We start from the raw sequence: 17,236 nt of genomic DNA on the forward strand, positions 1-17,236 counted from the left end.
GTATGGGACAACAGCCTATGCAAACAATGGACTCTTCCCCATGCTGTGAAATTGCTCTGAATAGCTGGTGAGTGCAGCCTCCTGTTCACTGGCTGAGTTTGTTATATCCCTTTTGTATGTACTAGCCCTGCCAAGCCCTGTTTGGTTATAAACTAAGGTGCTGAGGACAAGAGAAAGGGAAGGGAGAAAACAAATGTGTCTCTATGAAACTTGCAAATAGGGAATTGTATAATCCTGTCTACAATCTAGTGGTCTTTATCCATAGTTAATGGTCCAATATGTTTTGGGTCTACTTTAACCACTTCTTTAAATGGATAATGGACCTCCTTTGGGGGTCCCATACTATCCTGTGGTCCCATGGCCCCAGAAATTTATGGGTGGGTTTACCCCCTGCAGGGGCCTCCTTGTCCTTGGGAACTCAGGAGGTAATAAGAGGCCTCAGTGGCCATTCCCAAGGACTCCCAGGTCAACTGTCTAATCAAGCAAGGAGTACTGATTTCCTTGTTTTTGTCCCATTCTAATACATCTGAAACAAAATGGAAGTCCTCAAATGGATTTAGAAGAGGTCATTTGGTTTGCTGGGAGTAATTCTCATATTTGGGGATATGTTTTATCCCCCTTGGACAAAACTTTGAGAAGCAAAAGCCTTTTCTCATCAAATTGTGATCTGAGACCACAAGGTGCTCCCTCCCCAAAAAAACATATTCACTCCACCCTCCCACTCCCCATACAGTCTTTTCCCTGGTATATTTCATTTGATAATACTATAAATTTAGAGGCTGAAGGAACCTTAGAGGCTTTTTATCTTTAATCTTTTTAAATTTTAATTTTATTTAATATTTTCCCCAGTTACATTCAAAACAATTTTTTTTACATTTGTTTTTAAAATTTTTGAGTTCAAGGAACTCACAGTACAAAGAGCACCAGTGGAAAGAGCACCAACCCTGAACTCTGGAGGACCTGAGTTCAAATCTGATCTCAGACATTTAACACTTCCTAACTGTGTGATCTTGGGCAAGTCACATAACCCCAACAATTTCCTCAACAACAACAACAAAAAAAGAAAAAGAAAGAAGGAGGAGGAGGAGGAAGAAAAGGAGGAGGAGGAGGAAGAAAAGGAGAAGGAAGAGGAGAAGGAGCAGGAACAGGAGGAAGACCAGGAAAAGGAGGAAAAGAAGGAGGAGGAGGAGGAAGAAGAGGAGGAGGGACAGGAGGAGAGGCAGGAGGAGATGGAGGATTATGCTTCTAAAAAAAAAATTTTTTTTTGAGTTCCAGATTCTCTTCCTTATCCCCACACACAATTAAGAAACCACATGTGAAGTTATGCAAAACATTTCCACAAAAATCAAGTTGTGAAAGAAAACAGCCATTTCCCATCCTCAAGAAAAATTAAGTTAAAGAAAAAGAGAGAGAAAGAATGAAAGAATGCTTCATACTGCATTCAGACACAATCGGTTCCTTCTCTGGGTTGGATAGGATTTTTCACTATAAGTCCTTCAGAGTAGTTGTGGTCATCATGCTTCTGAGAACAGGAATGTCATTTATGGCTTACCCTCCTCATTTAAAAAATGAAACTGAATCCTCAGTGAGACTAGTGATTTAATGTGGGTCATAATTTGAATCCAGATCTTCCTAACATCAAGTTCAGTTCTCTACTTTATCACACTGCCTCTTGTAAAAATTCATGATCTGTATGTATAACTTGCCTTTTGGATTTAGATCCAAAAACTTACATGGAGAGATGTGATGTATGCCCTTCCTGAGACAGGTCCGTTGTTCCTTGTTCCTAACCCTCACTCCAATTCTAATTTCTGAAGTTTATGGGATTTGAAGAGATCTCAAGTTTTATTTTTGGCAGAAATGTGTGAAGGGGAAGGAAGTCAGGGTAAGAAAGACAATAGGAAGAAATTTATTTTTGCCTCCAAAAAGTAATGAGTTAGAAAGATGATGAATTACAATCTCAAGAGGCTGTCTTTACCATTTCTAAAATCCATCCTATTTTCTTCATTTAGGTCAAGCATTGAGGGGTATGATACTCCCCTTCCCTGACAGCCCTCCAGAAAAGGGAGTGAAGGCTGCTGGCAGCTGGCTGAAGTTAGAAAAGGGCTTTTCAACAACTTCTTCAGCTGACATACATTAATGCTAATAGGTTACTTTATAATCACTGAGAAGTCCTTTCATTGCTGACTGATAGGAAAAAAAAATTTTTTTGAGGGGGACTTATGAGGATTTGCTGGTTTTGTGGAGTATCATATTCACAAAGAGAGAAATACCTTAAGTATAAAATAGCTGTTCTAGATCACTCCTTCACTTGGAAAAGTCTAGTTCAACATTTAGGGTACTCATATTAAGAACTAAATTAGTTGGTATAATTAGCTAGAAGTTGTTCAAGAGCTGAAAGGAAGCAGAAGTGGTCACAAAATTGAAAAAGAAGTGGTCACACAGCCATGACTTGGTATGAAAAAACAAAAGACACCTAAAGTCCAAGACATTCATGATTTAAAGATATGTCAAGAAAGGGTGAGGGATCAAGGAGACACAAAGGGGGAGCTAGCTGGAAACCAAACAGTACCTTAAGCAATTAAGATCTTGGCTCCCCTTTTTCATATTTCTCCTCCCTTCCCTCTTAGAAACCTCCTACAAGTGCATTGGGAATCTACCCAGAACTTTGGGAAACTAAAATGTAGTTTCACAACAATTCTGTAAAGGAAACTGAAGAATAAAAAGGGATCCTGGGAAACAACAGGAAATATGCTTACTGGGGCCATTACAGTAGCTGACCTACCCTCTTTATAAAGGACGGGCTAGGATGACCCTTTGTGCCTCTACAGAAAACTCAGGAAGTAAAGTTATCATTCCAACAGTTTTGCCAGTGTGAATTAAGAAAAACCAAGAATTTAACCAGCAAAGAACATGCTGTCCTCATCATCATTAGTCTGTGTGAAGGAAATACTGGGGAAGCTAGAGGAGATAGGGTGGAGATTGGCTCCTCTGGCCAAGTGGGAGCTTGTGTGTGAGCCCTTGGCCTGGCTTATGTGTCTAAACTGGACTAGGCTCTCCTCAGCAAGGGGAAGCCATTCTTTTATTGGTGACTCCATTTAGGTCATACAAGAAAATTGCTAGTTCAAAATGCCATTTGGGGGAAATAAAGATTCTAATAACTACATAAGGGGGGTCAAGTTTGGAAACAGTTTTGGCTCAGGAACAGTAAGGATTATTCTACACCAATAGGAAAGTCACAAGTTAGAATTCCTCCAATGGTCAAGACCCAGACATTTCTCCATGCTAACCATGGATGTGAGTGAAGTAAGAGCAAGGATGTGGTTCTAACACAGATATGCACTGAGCTGGGAGTCAGACTCCAATTTTGACTGCCACTTGCTGTATGATCTTAGGAAAGGCACTTGGCCTTCCTGGGGTTAGACTAAATATTCTCCTAAGGAGTGTTCCCTCTCTCACCTAAAAGGCAGGTGTCATGGAAAGCATGCTAAGCTTAGAGTTCCTAGTCAAAGGGTCTGGATTCAAATTCTCACTCTATTAGTATGAGTGAGTTGCTTAATCTCTTTGAACTTCATTTTTCTTGTTTGTGTAATGACAAGAGTTTTACCAGATAATTTCTGATGAATCTTCCAAGTCTAAATTGGTGATATTATATATTACCCTAAGATTCCATAAAGTCGGTGGCTATTTTCTCCTCAGGCCACAGCCTGGCTCCCCAAATAGTGAGGCATCCTTTTTATCAAGTCCCTCCCACTGCCTCTATTTAGAGCCAGAAGCCTGGCTCTGATTCCTGCTGTTTCTCTGCATGGATCTTCTTTAAATAAATAAGTGAATAAATAAACAAATAAGACTTCTTGGGGACACTTCAGTTCCTTCACTAAGAACTAGGAGAATCTGGTTTGTAGATTTCTTCAAATGTTAATAGAAAAGAAATCTACCCTGTACCTCATGTGCTAGTTTCATCAAATCCTCTGAGTCATTCCTTCTTGCTTCATTTTCAATGAAGAGAGAAAAAATAAACATCAGAAAGTTAATCCATTCGTGCTTGTTTCACTGAACAAAAATAGATTCTCTTGTCTCCTTTTAATATTTTGTCCTTAGAAGCAAAGATATTTGCAGATGGACCCTGCCCCCTAAAACTGGGGATCACTATACAGTGTTCACATGTAGGGACGTCTGAAGTATGTCTGCATGTATTTGGCTTTGTCTCTGACACTAAGCCTCATGAATATGACTCTTTTCTCCTGGTATGTGGCACACCTGTGCAAAGGAGAGGAAAGAAGAGTGAGATTTTAGATTGGGATCTGAAAGCTATGCACCTACAAAAAATGTGTTAAGTCTTTCTTCTCCTTTGAGACTTTTCCTACTCCCCTTCTTTGTTTCTGCTTAAGTTGGCCACACTGCCCAAAAGAACTAGTGTTAAGTCCAAAAGCAAGCAAGAAAAACAGGAGGGAGAGAAAGATGGAGGAAGGAAGGAGGAGGAAGAAGGAGAGGAAAGAGGGAAAAACAGGAGGGAGAGAAGGAAGATAAGAAGAGGGAGGGTTACAAGGAGGAGGAGAAAAAGGAGATTGAAGGATAGAAGGAGGAGAAAGAGTGAGCAAGGGGACTAGGAGGGGGGAGAGAGAGAGAGAGATGAAAGAGAAGAAGGAAAGAATAATGCAGAAAAATAATGCATAGTAGAGCCCCATGACTCCTCAAATTTTAGCAGTTCTATTGGGGAGCAGAGAAGATATCACTGAAGGTATACAGAGGTTCACCCTCTATCCCATTCACCTTTGCAGGCCTTTCTGTGAGTGATCAGTTTGTTCATATCTCTATAGTAGCCTTCCTTGCAGTAGTGACAGTGGCGTCCAGCAGTGTTGTGCCGACAGTTGAGGCACACACCCCCACTCTTGCGCCCAGATAACTTGTAGAGTTCCATGTTGAAGCGGCAGCGGCGGGCATGCAGGTTGCAATTACAGGCTGCAGGAGAAGCAGAGAGAGAAAATGTTAGTTTGGAAGCAACTTAGAGAACTTAGGGGCTGGAATGAACCCCTTCCATTTCTTTTCTTCCTTTAATCTCTATTACTTGACCAGATCTTTTTCTGTGAGGAAATCTTCATTCTTACATTGGCCACATCAGTAAATATTAATTGAGCTTCTACTGTAAGCAGGGACCCTTGGCCAGTTGTTGGAGAGAAAACAAATGACAGCCAAATTCTCCAGAGAAACTTACAGTACATGTGCCATTGAAATGGAACCGTTCAGGCCTTTCCCAGACCAATTTTACTAAATATCTATGAAGTGAGAAGAATAACAAAGACATTAACATTACTATTGGCAAATCTGAACATTGCAATGGTCCTAGAATCCACAAAATGTGAAAATAGTCAGATGAAGGCTTCTGATAAATCTTCTGAAGAGGAGAGTTAAAACAATATGGACAAGTATTGCACAGCATAAGATTGTTTATGTTTATTATTTATTAAAAATCCCTCCAAGAAGTGATGATAAATCATATTTAGACAGCATTTTAAAGTTCACAAATAAAGTCCTACAATAACATTGTGAGGCAGGAGTATATCTATATGTGTATAGCATAGGATTATACTATGTATACATATATAATTCTCTCTCTCTCTCTCTCTCTCTCTCTCTCTCTATATATATATATATATATATATATATATATATATATATACTTGGATATACAGATTACACACACACACACACACACACACACACACACACGTTTCAGACCTATGACCTTCATTAGGAAGTCCCTAGTGAGGAAATTCCCTCTATCAATGCTGATGGATACCTTCTCTTCAGTTTTTGGCTTTAGTCAGTTGCCTATTAACACAGAAAGATTAATTTATCCAAGATCAAACAATCAGTATTTGTCAAAAGCAGCATTTGAATCCATGTCCTCTTAAACTCCAAACTAAGCTCTTTCACAATATGAGTATTACTATTTCCACTTTAGAAGTCAGGAAACAGAAGCCATGGCACAAAACTAGCAATTGTGTAACCAAGTCTACTGATCCCAGGGGTTCTTTCTACTATCCCATCAGCTACACAAGGCGGGAAGGGGAAGGGGAACAAGCATTTATCAAGTGCTTTACACTTTGCCAGACATTGTAAACAAGAGTTTTTAAAATATTATCTCATTTGATACATAAGACCCTAACCATTCTTTGGAACAGCTTTAGGCTGATAAAAAAAAAATGAGACATATATACAAATTAAGTATGATACAAAGAAAGGTGATGAATGTTGTATGGCTAGTAGCTTTTAAGTAGCACTTAGAAACAAGGGTTTTCCACTTACTAGAGATTTTCATGCAAAGGCTATTGGGTGTGAAGTAGAAGGGACTCTTATTCATTACAGTTTGGGCTAAAAGGCCTCTGAGGTCCCATTCAGCTCTGAAATTCTGTGAATGAAGTCCCCTGACCCTTCTCCTAGAAGCCCAACCTCATACTTCCCCAGCTCCAAAGCTAGAAGAGGCTGGTATTTCTTTGCCATATATACCTCAGATCAACAAAGTGGTCTTTAAAAACAATTGGTCACACAAAAGACAACTAAGGAAAAGAACATCAAAAGGTCAGCTCTTTCTCTCCCCCTCCTCTTTTCTCCCCTCTCCTCAAAGCTATCAAGGGCACCTTAAAGGGGGAATTGCAAGAACCTGGTATATGGTAAAGTATTTTATGCTTGTTTTCTTTGCTCTTTATTTTATTTTCTCTACACAAATGGAAAAATGCCCTGGGTAAGGCAAACCACATCTGGACCTTTCTGCTCCACATTGAGGAGACACTCAACTCCCTGCCTGTCACCAATCTCCTTCTCCAGAGAGACACCTTAATCCTTGATTCCTTCCTGTTTATCTCCTATTTCACTTGGAGAGAAAAATATTTGGTATTTGTTTCATTATCAAATTTCAAACTGAGCGGAAAAGGCAGCTTTATTATGGCCAGGAGGTCAGGGCTCTAATCTTGCCACCTAACAAACACCCTGAGCAAGGCCAAACAAAACGGATAAAGATGACCACAGAGAAACAAGGAATCAGAATCACAGCATGGAAGGGGACTTATGGGTCATCAAGTCTAACTCTGCTCAAATAAGAAAACTGAGGTTCAATAAGTCACATAACTGTGTAGTATCAGACCATGTGAACACTGGTCTTATAAATCCAGTGTTTTAATAGACAGCTATCTTCACTGAGATTTATACTTCCCAGGAAAATCATCTAATTTAATCCTTCCTTGTTTTATATATATTGAAACTGTGTTCAATGGAAAGAATATACATACATATTGGTCAAAATCTGTATGTGGACAGAAATCTGGGTCCACAGCTGAATAGGAACAGAAAGTACTCTGAATGGCACTTGGAAAATGGTGCAATATATATATATTTTTTTTACCCTGAAAAAACAAGGTTCATCATAAAAATAAAAAAAAATTTAATTTAATTTAAAAAAACATCTTTTTAAAGTCAGTATTCTCCTAATGACTCTGAATGTTTGTTTATAAGTCTCTAAATAAGTTTGTAGGTCACCTGAAGAAAATGAATAATGATAGGAATAGATTGTATGTGAATATTCTGTAACAAGTACAATATAAAGATGCTCTTTAGAAACAGAGAAAGAGATATAAGAGAGATACTTAAGCAGTCATTCATCAAAGGAAAAATATAAAAGCATGCAAAGTAGTTAAATATAACATAGCTTGAGAGGGAAGGGAAAGAGGAGTGAACAGGAAAGGCTTCATGTGGTGCTTGTGTTGTACCTTGAAGGAAGAGAAGTATTCTATGAGCAGAAGAGAAGGTGAAAATATATTCCAGGCATGGGGATAGTTAAGTACAAAAGATACAGAGATGGAAAATGGAGTATCCTGTGAAAAACAGAAAGAGGGCTAGATTGTGGAGAACTGGAGAGAGAGTAATATACCGGGACTAAGAAAGGAGAAGATAGGATTATGAAGACTTTGAAAACTAAATAGAAGAATTTATATTTTATTCTAAGAGGCAAAAGTTGACTAAGTAGGGAAGAGATATGATCAGATCTGCCTTTCAGGAAAATCACTTTAGCAGCTGTGTGGACAATGAACTGTATTGGAGAAAGAATGAAGATCAATTAGGAGGCTATGGAAACAATCTAGAGAAGAGGTGATAAGGGCCTTAATTAAAGTAGTAATTGTTTAAGCAATCAGATGTGAGAGCTGTTGTTAGAGATATAAATGACAAGATTTTGCACTTGATTGGGTATGTGAAGATAGTATGTAGGACAAAGTTTAGGATAATAATTAGATTAAGGATCTGGGTAAAAGATAGTACCCTCAAAGAAAAAGAGAAGTTTGGAAGGAGGATGTCTGATCTGGTTTTGGTGTTTGTTTATTTGTTTCTGAAGGAAAGATAATGTGTTTTGTTTTGAACATATTGAGTTTTCAGATATCTCTAGAACAGGTTTGAAATGTTCTGTGGATGTGTAGGTAACTGGTGATACAGGTTGAAGCTGGGGGGGGGGGTGGGAGACATAGGACACAGGACAAAGATGATAATTAAACCGATGGGAGCTGACAAGGTTATAGAAGGAAAATTTAGAGAGAAAAGAGTAGGGGGCTCTGGATAGAGCTTTGGAAACATTAGGGAACATATGGATCATGAACCAGCAAAGGAAAATGAGAAGAGTAGTTGTACAGAGATGGAAAATAGAAAAGTAATATTACAAAAGCTGTAGAAGGAGAGGGTGGCCAACGGTATCAAAGGAAGTAATTAAATTAAAAAGGATGAGGAATTTTTAAAAAGATATTAGAATCGGCAATTAAAAGATAATTAGTCACTTTGGAGAGTGCAGTTTCAATTAGGTGATGAGATTACAAAGCAGATTGCAAAGAATTGTAGAATGAATGAAAAGGGGAAGTAGAAGAGTACAATCCTTTCTAGGATTTTTGTTGAGAAAAGGAGGATGTGTGTGTGTGTGTGTGTATATATATACACACACACACACACATATACATATATATGTGTGTGTGTAGGTATATTAGGATAATGAGGTCATAATAGGGTTTAAGGAAGACTTGGGCATGTGTGAATTTGGATTTGATAGGCAATTGTAGGCAATTGATAAGAACAGGTTAAAGTTCAAAAAAAGAGAGAAGAATGATTGAATTTGAAATGTACTAGGGAACTGAGAAGAAAGAGGATCAAAAGTACAATGTGACAAAAAAAAAAGGGCCACTTCATTGTTAGGAGTAAGGCACAATATCAAAGGATTTTGAGATAAAGATGAGGAGAAAAGAAGAATGTTTAATTAGATAGCCTCAATTTCCTCAGTTAAGAAGGAAGGTCTCCAGCTAAGAGGAAGGAGAAAGGAAAGGTATGGGAGGCTTGAGGAAAGAGGGTTTGGAAAAACTTTTGCTGGGTGTAAGACTGAGAATCGATTAGGAAGTAAAAGACTGCCTCATTGCATGAAGGCCCAGCTGAATTTGGAAAATATGAATTTGTAATGTATTCAATTAGCTCGATTAAGAACTTCCTCCAGCCTTGTTAAGCAAAATATATGAATAGGAGTGGAGGAGGCAAATGATGAAAGGGATGCAGGGCTGAGATTTGGCAAAAGACAAGGAATGATTGACCAAGGAAGCAAGGGAAGCAAGTGAAGAGAACTGTACAGCTGAACTGAATAACTATAGGACCAAAAAATTGAATCAGAGGAGAGGTAATAGTATTGGGGTTAGGGATATGAGGGTAGAAAGACAGAGATTGGCTTTAGAAAGTGTAAAGTGCTGAGAAAGATGAGATGATAAGCAGACTTTCTGCTTAAGTGGAATTTATGGATAATAATATTTTTAAAATATTGTATTCATACTATACTATAAATGATATTTATGAATAATAGTAAGATTCAGTGTATGACTATCCTCATGTATTGCTAAGATGGAATGAAGAAGAGGAGAGAAAAAGATCATGAGATTTTAGGAGGTAAGAATTTAGAGGTTAGGAGTCTTAAGGGTGCATCTGTTGATGTACACTGAAGTGCTCTTATATAAAGAATTGGAGGAGATGGTGATCCAGATATTAAATTTCTTGAGCAAGAAAGGAGAATGATCTGGAGACTATTAAATAAACAGTAACCCTGATCTGAATTGTGTAGAAAATGTCCTAAAATGTGAAAATTTCATTCCTGTCTTGAAATATCTCTCCTATTTTTGATGGACTTCCAAATACCTGTGAGAATGAGTTAGCAATCATATCTGCCAGTTCTTTTCATCATCTTAGGATATAACATTTGGACTTGATGACTTAAACTCATTAAGAATATCTAGATGCTTACTTATTGTTTCCTTATTTATCATCAATACAATAAAATGAAAAAAATTAATGAATGGATGAAAATTAACAACAAAAAAAGCATTTATTAAGTGGCTATTAGTGTCAAGTTCTCTGCTAAGTACTAAAAACTGGAATAGAAAAAGCAGAATAATACCTCCTCCCATTCCAATAAGGGAACAACATTTTTAAGAGGTTTTAGCTACAAGTTAGATGGAAATGTCCAAAACAGAAGTAGTGCATCTATTTTAGATGTCCCAGCCATCTTCTACTACCTTTGCCTGTAACCTAGACATCATTTTGTCTCCTTTCCATCAGAACTTTGGACTTAGCTCCTGAATTTCGGTCCTGATAATTGAGATTTTTGTCTCATCTTGTCTAGAACCAGACTTTCATGTCATGTTCTGGCCATATTCATACCATGAAATTTTCAGAAATTATTAGTTGCTGAGAATACAGAAATCAGAACCCAACTGAAAGGCCATATCTCCATTTGGTTAGCTCCCCCGAAAATGGCTAGAGCACCAGCTGATAGCAGAATTGGTAACCTGGGGGACATTACAATTCCTGGAGCCCATGATATCTGGATCCTGAGCTGATTCCATCACAGTCTGAAAGAAGTTGCTAGGGGAGATAGTGGTGGTGATTTTGATTTTGACACATCTGCCAATGTTATCTTCTAGATCTCCCTCAGGACATCTTGTTGCTTCAGCTAAGTTAAATCTGCCAATTGTGTGCCAAGAACAGTACAAAGATAAAAAGCTCCTGCCCCCAAAGAGCTTATTTCCTACTAGAATAGAGGGGAAATAGTTAAGTAAATATGAACTACAGTTATCCTTTCCACATCCCACCTTTCTCCATCATGGTTTTAATTTGTCTACAACATCATGAGTTGGCATGAGAAATTAAATGGGAATTTGGGGGAGTTTGTGGAAACTGCAAAAGCCAGCAGATCATACAGAGCCTTATGACCAGATGCTTAACCCAAATTTTACAATAAGGTACTATAAATACCCCTTAAAGAAAAAGGAAAAAAAATTTAGACTTCTCTAATACAAAGGGAGGATCAAAAAATTTTATGCAAAATTTCCAGACAGCAGGGACCCATCCCCTTAATCCCCATGTTATAGAATGGATAACTGTTTATACAAATAACTAGGAGAGGAGGAAGAACAACAACTCAGGGTAGTCAGGAAAGGTTTAGTGTAGACAATTTTCTGAAGGGAGTTTCGCATTCTGAGAGGTTGAATTCTGAGAGGAGGATAGAGAGCATTCTAGACATGAAAAACAGTGCTACACAAGAAACAGTAAGGAGATCAACTCTGGCTGGAACACAGAGAGAACACAAAGAAGCAAGTCAAGTTAGTCTAGAAAAATAGGTTGGAACAAAGTTGAAAAGGGCTTCACAAATGCCAAACAGAAGAATTTATATTTTAATGCAGAAGAAATAGCAAACTTTTGGAGCATCTTGAGCAAAGTAGTTTAATGTTCAAATTTTCATAGCTATGTGGGAGATAATTGGAGGGGGAAGAGGGAAACCTATTGGGAGGTTATTGCAGTAATTATTATGAAAGTGATTAAAGAGTCCAAGATCCCCCAAAACAATAGAGGGTCTTTGGGATAAATGAAGGAGTGCTTATGTTCCTGCAGGAAATAGGTGTGAGCTGGTATAAGAAGTGAGAGTATGCTTATATTAATCAAAATCCTCCCATGTGCCACCCAATCTCCCAGTCATTCCTGATTGGTTAATATTTTGCTGAGTAGCAGTGTTTCCTTCTCCGCCTTCTTCAAGCCTTCCTAGATATGTCCCATCCTTCCTTGTCATGCATCCCTAGTTCAAAGATGGCAGAAAACGCCTTCTATGGACTGTGTTGGTTAATAAGCAATTTACCTTTGCTAGGTCATTGACCCTGACTACTTTGAGCCAGATTGGGGGTCTGTGGTGAGACTATAGTTGAAAAGAATACAGAGCCCCGTTTCTGATTGGTTAGATCCACCTATTAAGTAACTTTGTTGATTGCTATCCTAATTCTCAGAATTCTAGCACTCTGTGGAAAACAAACTTTTTTGTTACCTCATTTTGATACCCATCTATTACAGTAATCAACATGAGAAATAATGGAGGTCTGAAAGTAGAGTAGTGACGATGAAAATGGAAGGAAGGGAAAGGATAACTGCAGGTAGAATTTGTAGTTGAAGTTGAAAGATCACACACCTGGAGTCATAGAACTTGAGTCCAAATTCTTGTTCCATTACTTACTGGCAAAGTGATAATCTTCTATAGGTCTCAGTTTTCTCATCTCTCAAGTTAGAGTTGGATTACATGATTTCTGAGGTTCCTTCCAACTTGGGCTCCTCTTATGATTGATCTATCCCTCCCGGTAGCTACAACTTCTTTATTATCTTTTGGGTTCATTTAGGAGACTAGAGACCCATGGAAAGAGTAATGGAAGGAGTTTGGAATCAAAAGATGCTTGGGTTCACTCTTCTAACATTGTGAGATGAGCAAGTCACCTAATCTCTCTGATGCTCAGCATTCACTTCTGGAAGATGAAGATGATATATATGAGTTCAATTTTACATGTTATTGTGAAAATAAAATAATGTATTTTAAGCATTTTATAAACCTTAAAATATTTCTAGATCTCATAGCATTCTAGCAATCCTATGTTCATACTTTTTGTCCTTATTTCCCTAACCTTTTGCAACTTGTCTTCAAGCCTTTGACTTAAAGTGTTTGTTTGGTTAATAATATCTTAGGTGTAATAGAGGAAAGCATTTTTCTTGGATCTCTTTTCTACTTTGGAAACTAATGACCACTTAGTTTCTCTTTCCTCAGCTTTTGCAATACTTCTCAATCTTGGGTCTCCTATTTGTCTGAGGACTTCTCAGTCTCCTTTGTTAGAGGCAAAATTTCAAAATTAAGGATGTTCTCCAAGCTGTGCCCTTGGACCTTCTTTTCTTCTCTCTTTTACTATCTGTTTTGGTGATCTCATGAACTCTTATAGCTTCCATTATCATCTCTATGGGGATGATTCCCATTTTAATAACTCTAGTCCATTCTCTTTCTCTCTCTCTCTCTCCAATTCCATATTACCAACTTACTACTGCACATCTTAAATCAGCAATAACATCTTTCATAAAATCAATCACTCTTCCTAATTTTCTATATCTCTCAAGAGCAACATCTTGTCAATCTCCCAAGTTTGAAAATTCAAAGCCATCTTTTATGCACTTTCTATCATCTTCTTAATAAATTTGGTTTCACATCTTGTTTTATCTCAAAATCATTCTTCTAATCAATTTACAAATTGAAAGTCAAAATCAGTTCCAGAAATCCAGCATCTGAAGGGAGATCATTATCTTAGCCTGGGATAACAGAAAAAAAGCCCAGAGAAAGGGCTTGGCTCCACATTTCCATAAGAAAACTACTCAAATAAACTAGAGTTTGGAGGTAAGAAAAAATAGCAAAATCAATTAAAGACCTTAGCTAATGTAATTAAAATGAGGAAAACTAAACTGTTAATATGCACAGCGAAAAAATAATTTATAAAGAAAATTATTTGAAAAAGTCTGCCCAATTACATGACAGCAAAAATTTCTTAAATGAAATAGATTAACATTTACAAAAAAGTAAAATATCCACATTAACAGAACAAGAAGCAGAGAACCTAAATAAACCAAACTGAGAAAGAGAATCTGAACAAGTTGTAAATTCTAGTATTCAAAGAAGAAAAAGTATAATTTTAAATAAATTGTTTTCAAATATAGGAGAAAATGCTGCCAAATTCCTTCTATGAGGCATTCTGGTTGTAATACTTAAAACTAGGGAGAGAGCAGTCAGAGAGAAAAAATATGGACTAATGCCAATGAAAAATACTGAAAAAAAATATTAGCAAAAATCCTAAAAGACATATTAAAAAGATTATGTAATATGATCAAATGAGATTTATGTTAGGAATATAGGGTTGCTTCAATATTAGGAAAACTATAAACATAATTGACCACATTAATAATGAAAACAAAAATTATCCTTTCATGTTAAAAACACCTGGAAACATAGGCATAATCAGACTGTTCCTTATTATAGTAAACAGCATCTAACAAAAAAGCATTAGCAAACATCTGTAAATGAAAATCAGTAGGAACTTTTTCCAGTAGGATCAGTGGTAAAATAACAAAATAGAATTTCCCTCCTATTTTAAGGTTTGTCAAACTCTCTACATATATTATCTTATTTATTTTGATTTCTCACAAAGATCCTGTGAAATAGGTGGTATTATTACCAATTAACAAAGGAGGAAATTGAGATAAAGTGATTTGCCCAGTGTTACAGAGCTTATAAATGTTGAAGGAGGAATTTGAATTAAAGTATTCCTGACTTCAAATCTAGCAATCACTATGTCAGCTGTCACTATTAGTATCAATATGATTCTGGAAATGCTAGCCATAGCAATAAGAAAAGAAAAGAAAATTTAACAAATAAGTACAAGCAGAAGACAAAATAAAATCATTATTTTTTTCAGATGATATGATTTGCTTAGAGAATCCTAAAATTTATGAGTAACATCATGAAATGAACACATAAAACAATCTTTCCATATATTTTCAACAAAACCAGGAGGAAAAGATAAAGAAATGGTAACTAAAGAATGTAACTGGGAATCTAGTGACCAAGACAGAAATAATAAATAATTATAAAATTATGACCAGAAAACACTCTTTACAAAGTAATCTTAAACAAGATTTTTTTGTTTGTTTGTTTAAGATTAAACAACTGGCTAGGAATTAACTGATTGTGATTGGCATGTGCTAATGTAATAAAATGATTTTTCTAGCAACATTACTTTATAGATTCAATGCCATACCAATCAAACCACCAAACCCATCAACCTTGTAAGGAAGGCACAATTATTATCTCCAGTTTCCAGGTGAAGAAAGGCCTTGTTTTATAGAATTAAGCAAAATTATAACAAGTCATCTGGCAGAACAAAAGTCAAGAATTGCACAGGAAATAATGGAGGGAAAGGGGAGAGAGGAGGAGAAAGAACCTACAACTACTATAAATTAAACCATGGTACAAACTATTATTTAAATAATTTTATCACACAATAAAAATTGATTATTGAAGCAGGTTAGCTACACAAGATATCAAGGGCCTCAAGAAGAGGGTAAGGATTGACTACATAGCAAAATTTTCTGGGGAAATCTGGAAAGCAGGCTGGAGAAATTAGGATTAGATACCATTCTGTATCACATACCATATTTCTAAATGGATATGTGATCCAGATATAAAAGATCATATCACATAACAAATTTAAAAGGGAATGGAAGGTACCTTTTACAGTAATGGATGGGGAAGAGTTCTTGACCAAAAAAAGGATAGAATATAAGTAGCAGGAAAAGAGCCAATGGATAAGGAAAGGTTGAATATTAGGAGGAGAGAAGAGAGAGATAGAAGGAACTCCCAAATGAGATGGGAAGAGATAGGATTGTGGTAATAAGGAGTAGGGCAATTTCATTCTCTGACACTAGAGAAAGGAAGATGAGGAGGGACAATTTAGTACTGAAATTAAGTGAAATATGGAACTGGGAAGGAAAGGGAGCTCATTACAGCTTCAATATGGAGGGCAAAGTAAGAGGTCCCAAGGGACTCTGCTGAAAGAATAGAAAAGATGGCACAAAGGAAAAAAGAGGCACAAACATTACTCATATTCATCTCTTTTCTCTTACCCTATCACCATCTACTTTCAGGTGCTTTTTCTCTCTTAAAAAGACCTTCTAGTAGATTTTCTAGTTCTAGTCTCTCTCCTCTCCAAAGAATCTCCAATCTAATGTTCTGAAAGCACAGGTCTGACCATGTCACTAGCTTGCTCCAGAATCTTTAGAAGTTCCCTATTGCCTCCAAGTTAAAATAAAAACACTTTGGCTTGGCATTATAAGTCAATTCTGGCCCAGGAAATCTTGCCATCAAACTATGTTGGAAAGAAAGAAATAAATGAGAAAGATATCTGTCCTAATCTTTTCTCTTGTTTAGTTAACCTCTCTTAGAAGAGTATCTTGCCTTTTCCTTTGCTCAAAATTTGGGGTTTTCTGTCATCTTTAAGTTCTAATAAAACTAAGCTGTTCTCAAACTCAGCTTTCCATCTCCTGCCTCAGTGTCCTTTTATGCCTTTTAAGCCTTCCAAGGCTTTTATGTACACACACACACACACACACACACACACACACACACACACACACACACACACGCTGGTTTCTTCCCCTTTCTCTCCTGGAATCCATTTCTTTTCAGTCTTGACTTCTTTTTTTCTGATTTCCTCATTGTTAGTCCCTTTTACAACTTCCTTCTCCCAATTTATGCTATTTCTACTTCTTATCAGGCTTTATCCAGTAAGAATAAGCCTTGAGAGAAAACTTTTTTTGTTTTTCTGTTTTTTTCTTTGTATGCCCAAGTGCCTATCCTAGCACATAGCTGGGTGCACAAAAAGTGTTTGTTCAATCGACTTGAATATTAAAATTGATTTGATTCACTTCCTCTAACAGTATATTTACTTATTTTTAATTCAACAAAGATCAATAGGCAAGTTAATGCTTATAGAAGGTAAAACTCTATTACTAGTATTTTTTAACTCCTCGTTGTCTCCTTTTAATCATCTCCAGAGGAAACCTCCAATAAAATAAAAAGGCCTAAAAGCAAAATAAAATTAAAAGAACAAATTTTCCTGAATCTTTATCTTTGATAAGATGGTTGATCCAAAATTAAAATGGTCAATGCATGGATCAAAGTGAAAGAAAAAAAATGTAAAACTTTTCTTTTTGAAAAGGCTTTCACTAAATCAAAAGCATCAGTCAGGGAAGCTGGGGTTTCCCTTCTAAAGCCAAGGATTGACTTTAGATTCAAGATAAATGTTATGGAGATCTGTAG

General features: G+C 36.8%; 1 protein-coding gene across 1 annotated transcript in view; it reads right to left on the reverse strand.

The window, feature by feature from the left end:
* Nucleotides 1–17,236, reverse strand: part of NTN1 (netrin 1) — a 454,000-nt gene that overhangs the window by 174,253 nt on the left and 262,511 nt on the right. The window contains exon 3 of the mRNA XM_074311942.1: nucleotides 4,774–4,962. Within this exon, the coding sequence (XP_074168043.1) occupies nucleotides 4,774–4,962 (189 nt within the window). The remainder of the gene's footprint in view (nucleotides 1–4,773; nucleotides 4,963–17,236) is intronic.

Source organism: Sminthopsis crassicaudata, chromosome 4, assembly GCF_048593235.1.
Source record: "Sminthopsis crassicaudata isolate SCR6 chromosome 4, ASM4859323v1, whole genome shotgun sequence".
Classification (NCBI taxonomy): Eukaryota; Metazoa; Chordata; class Mammalia; order Dasyuromorphia; family Dasyuridae; genus Sminthopsis; species Sminthopsis crassicaudata.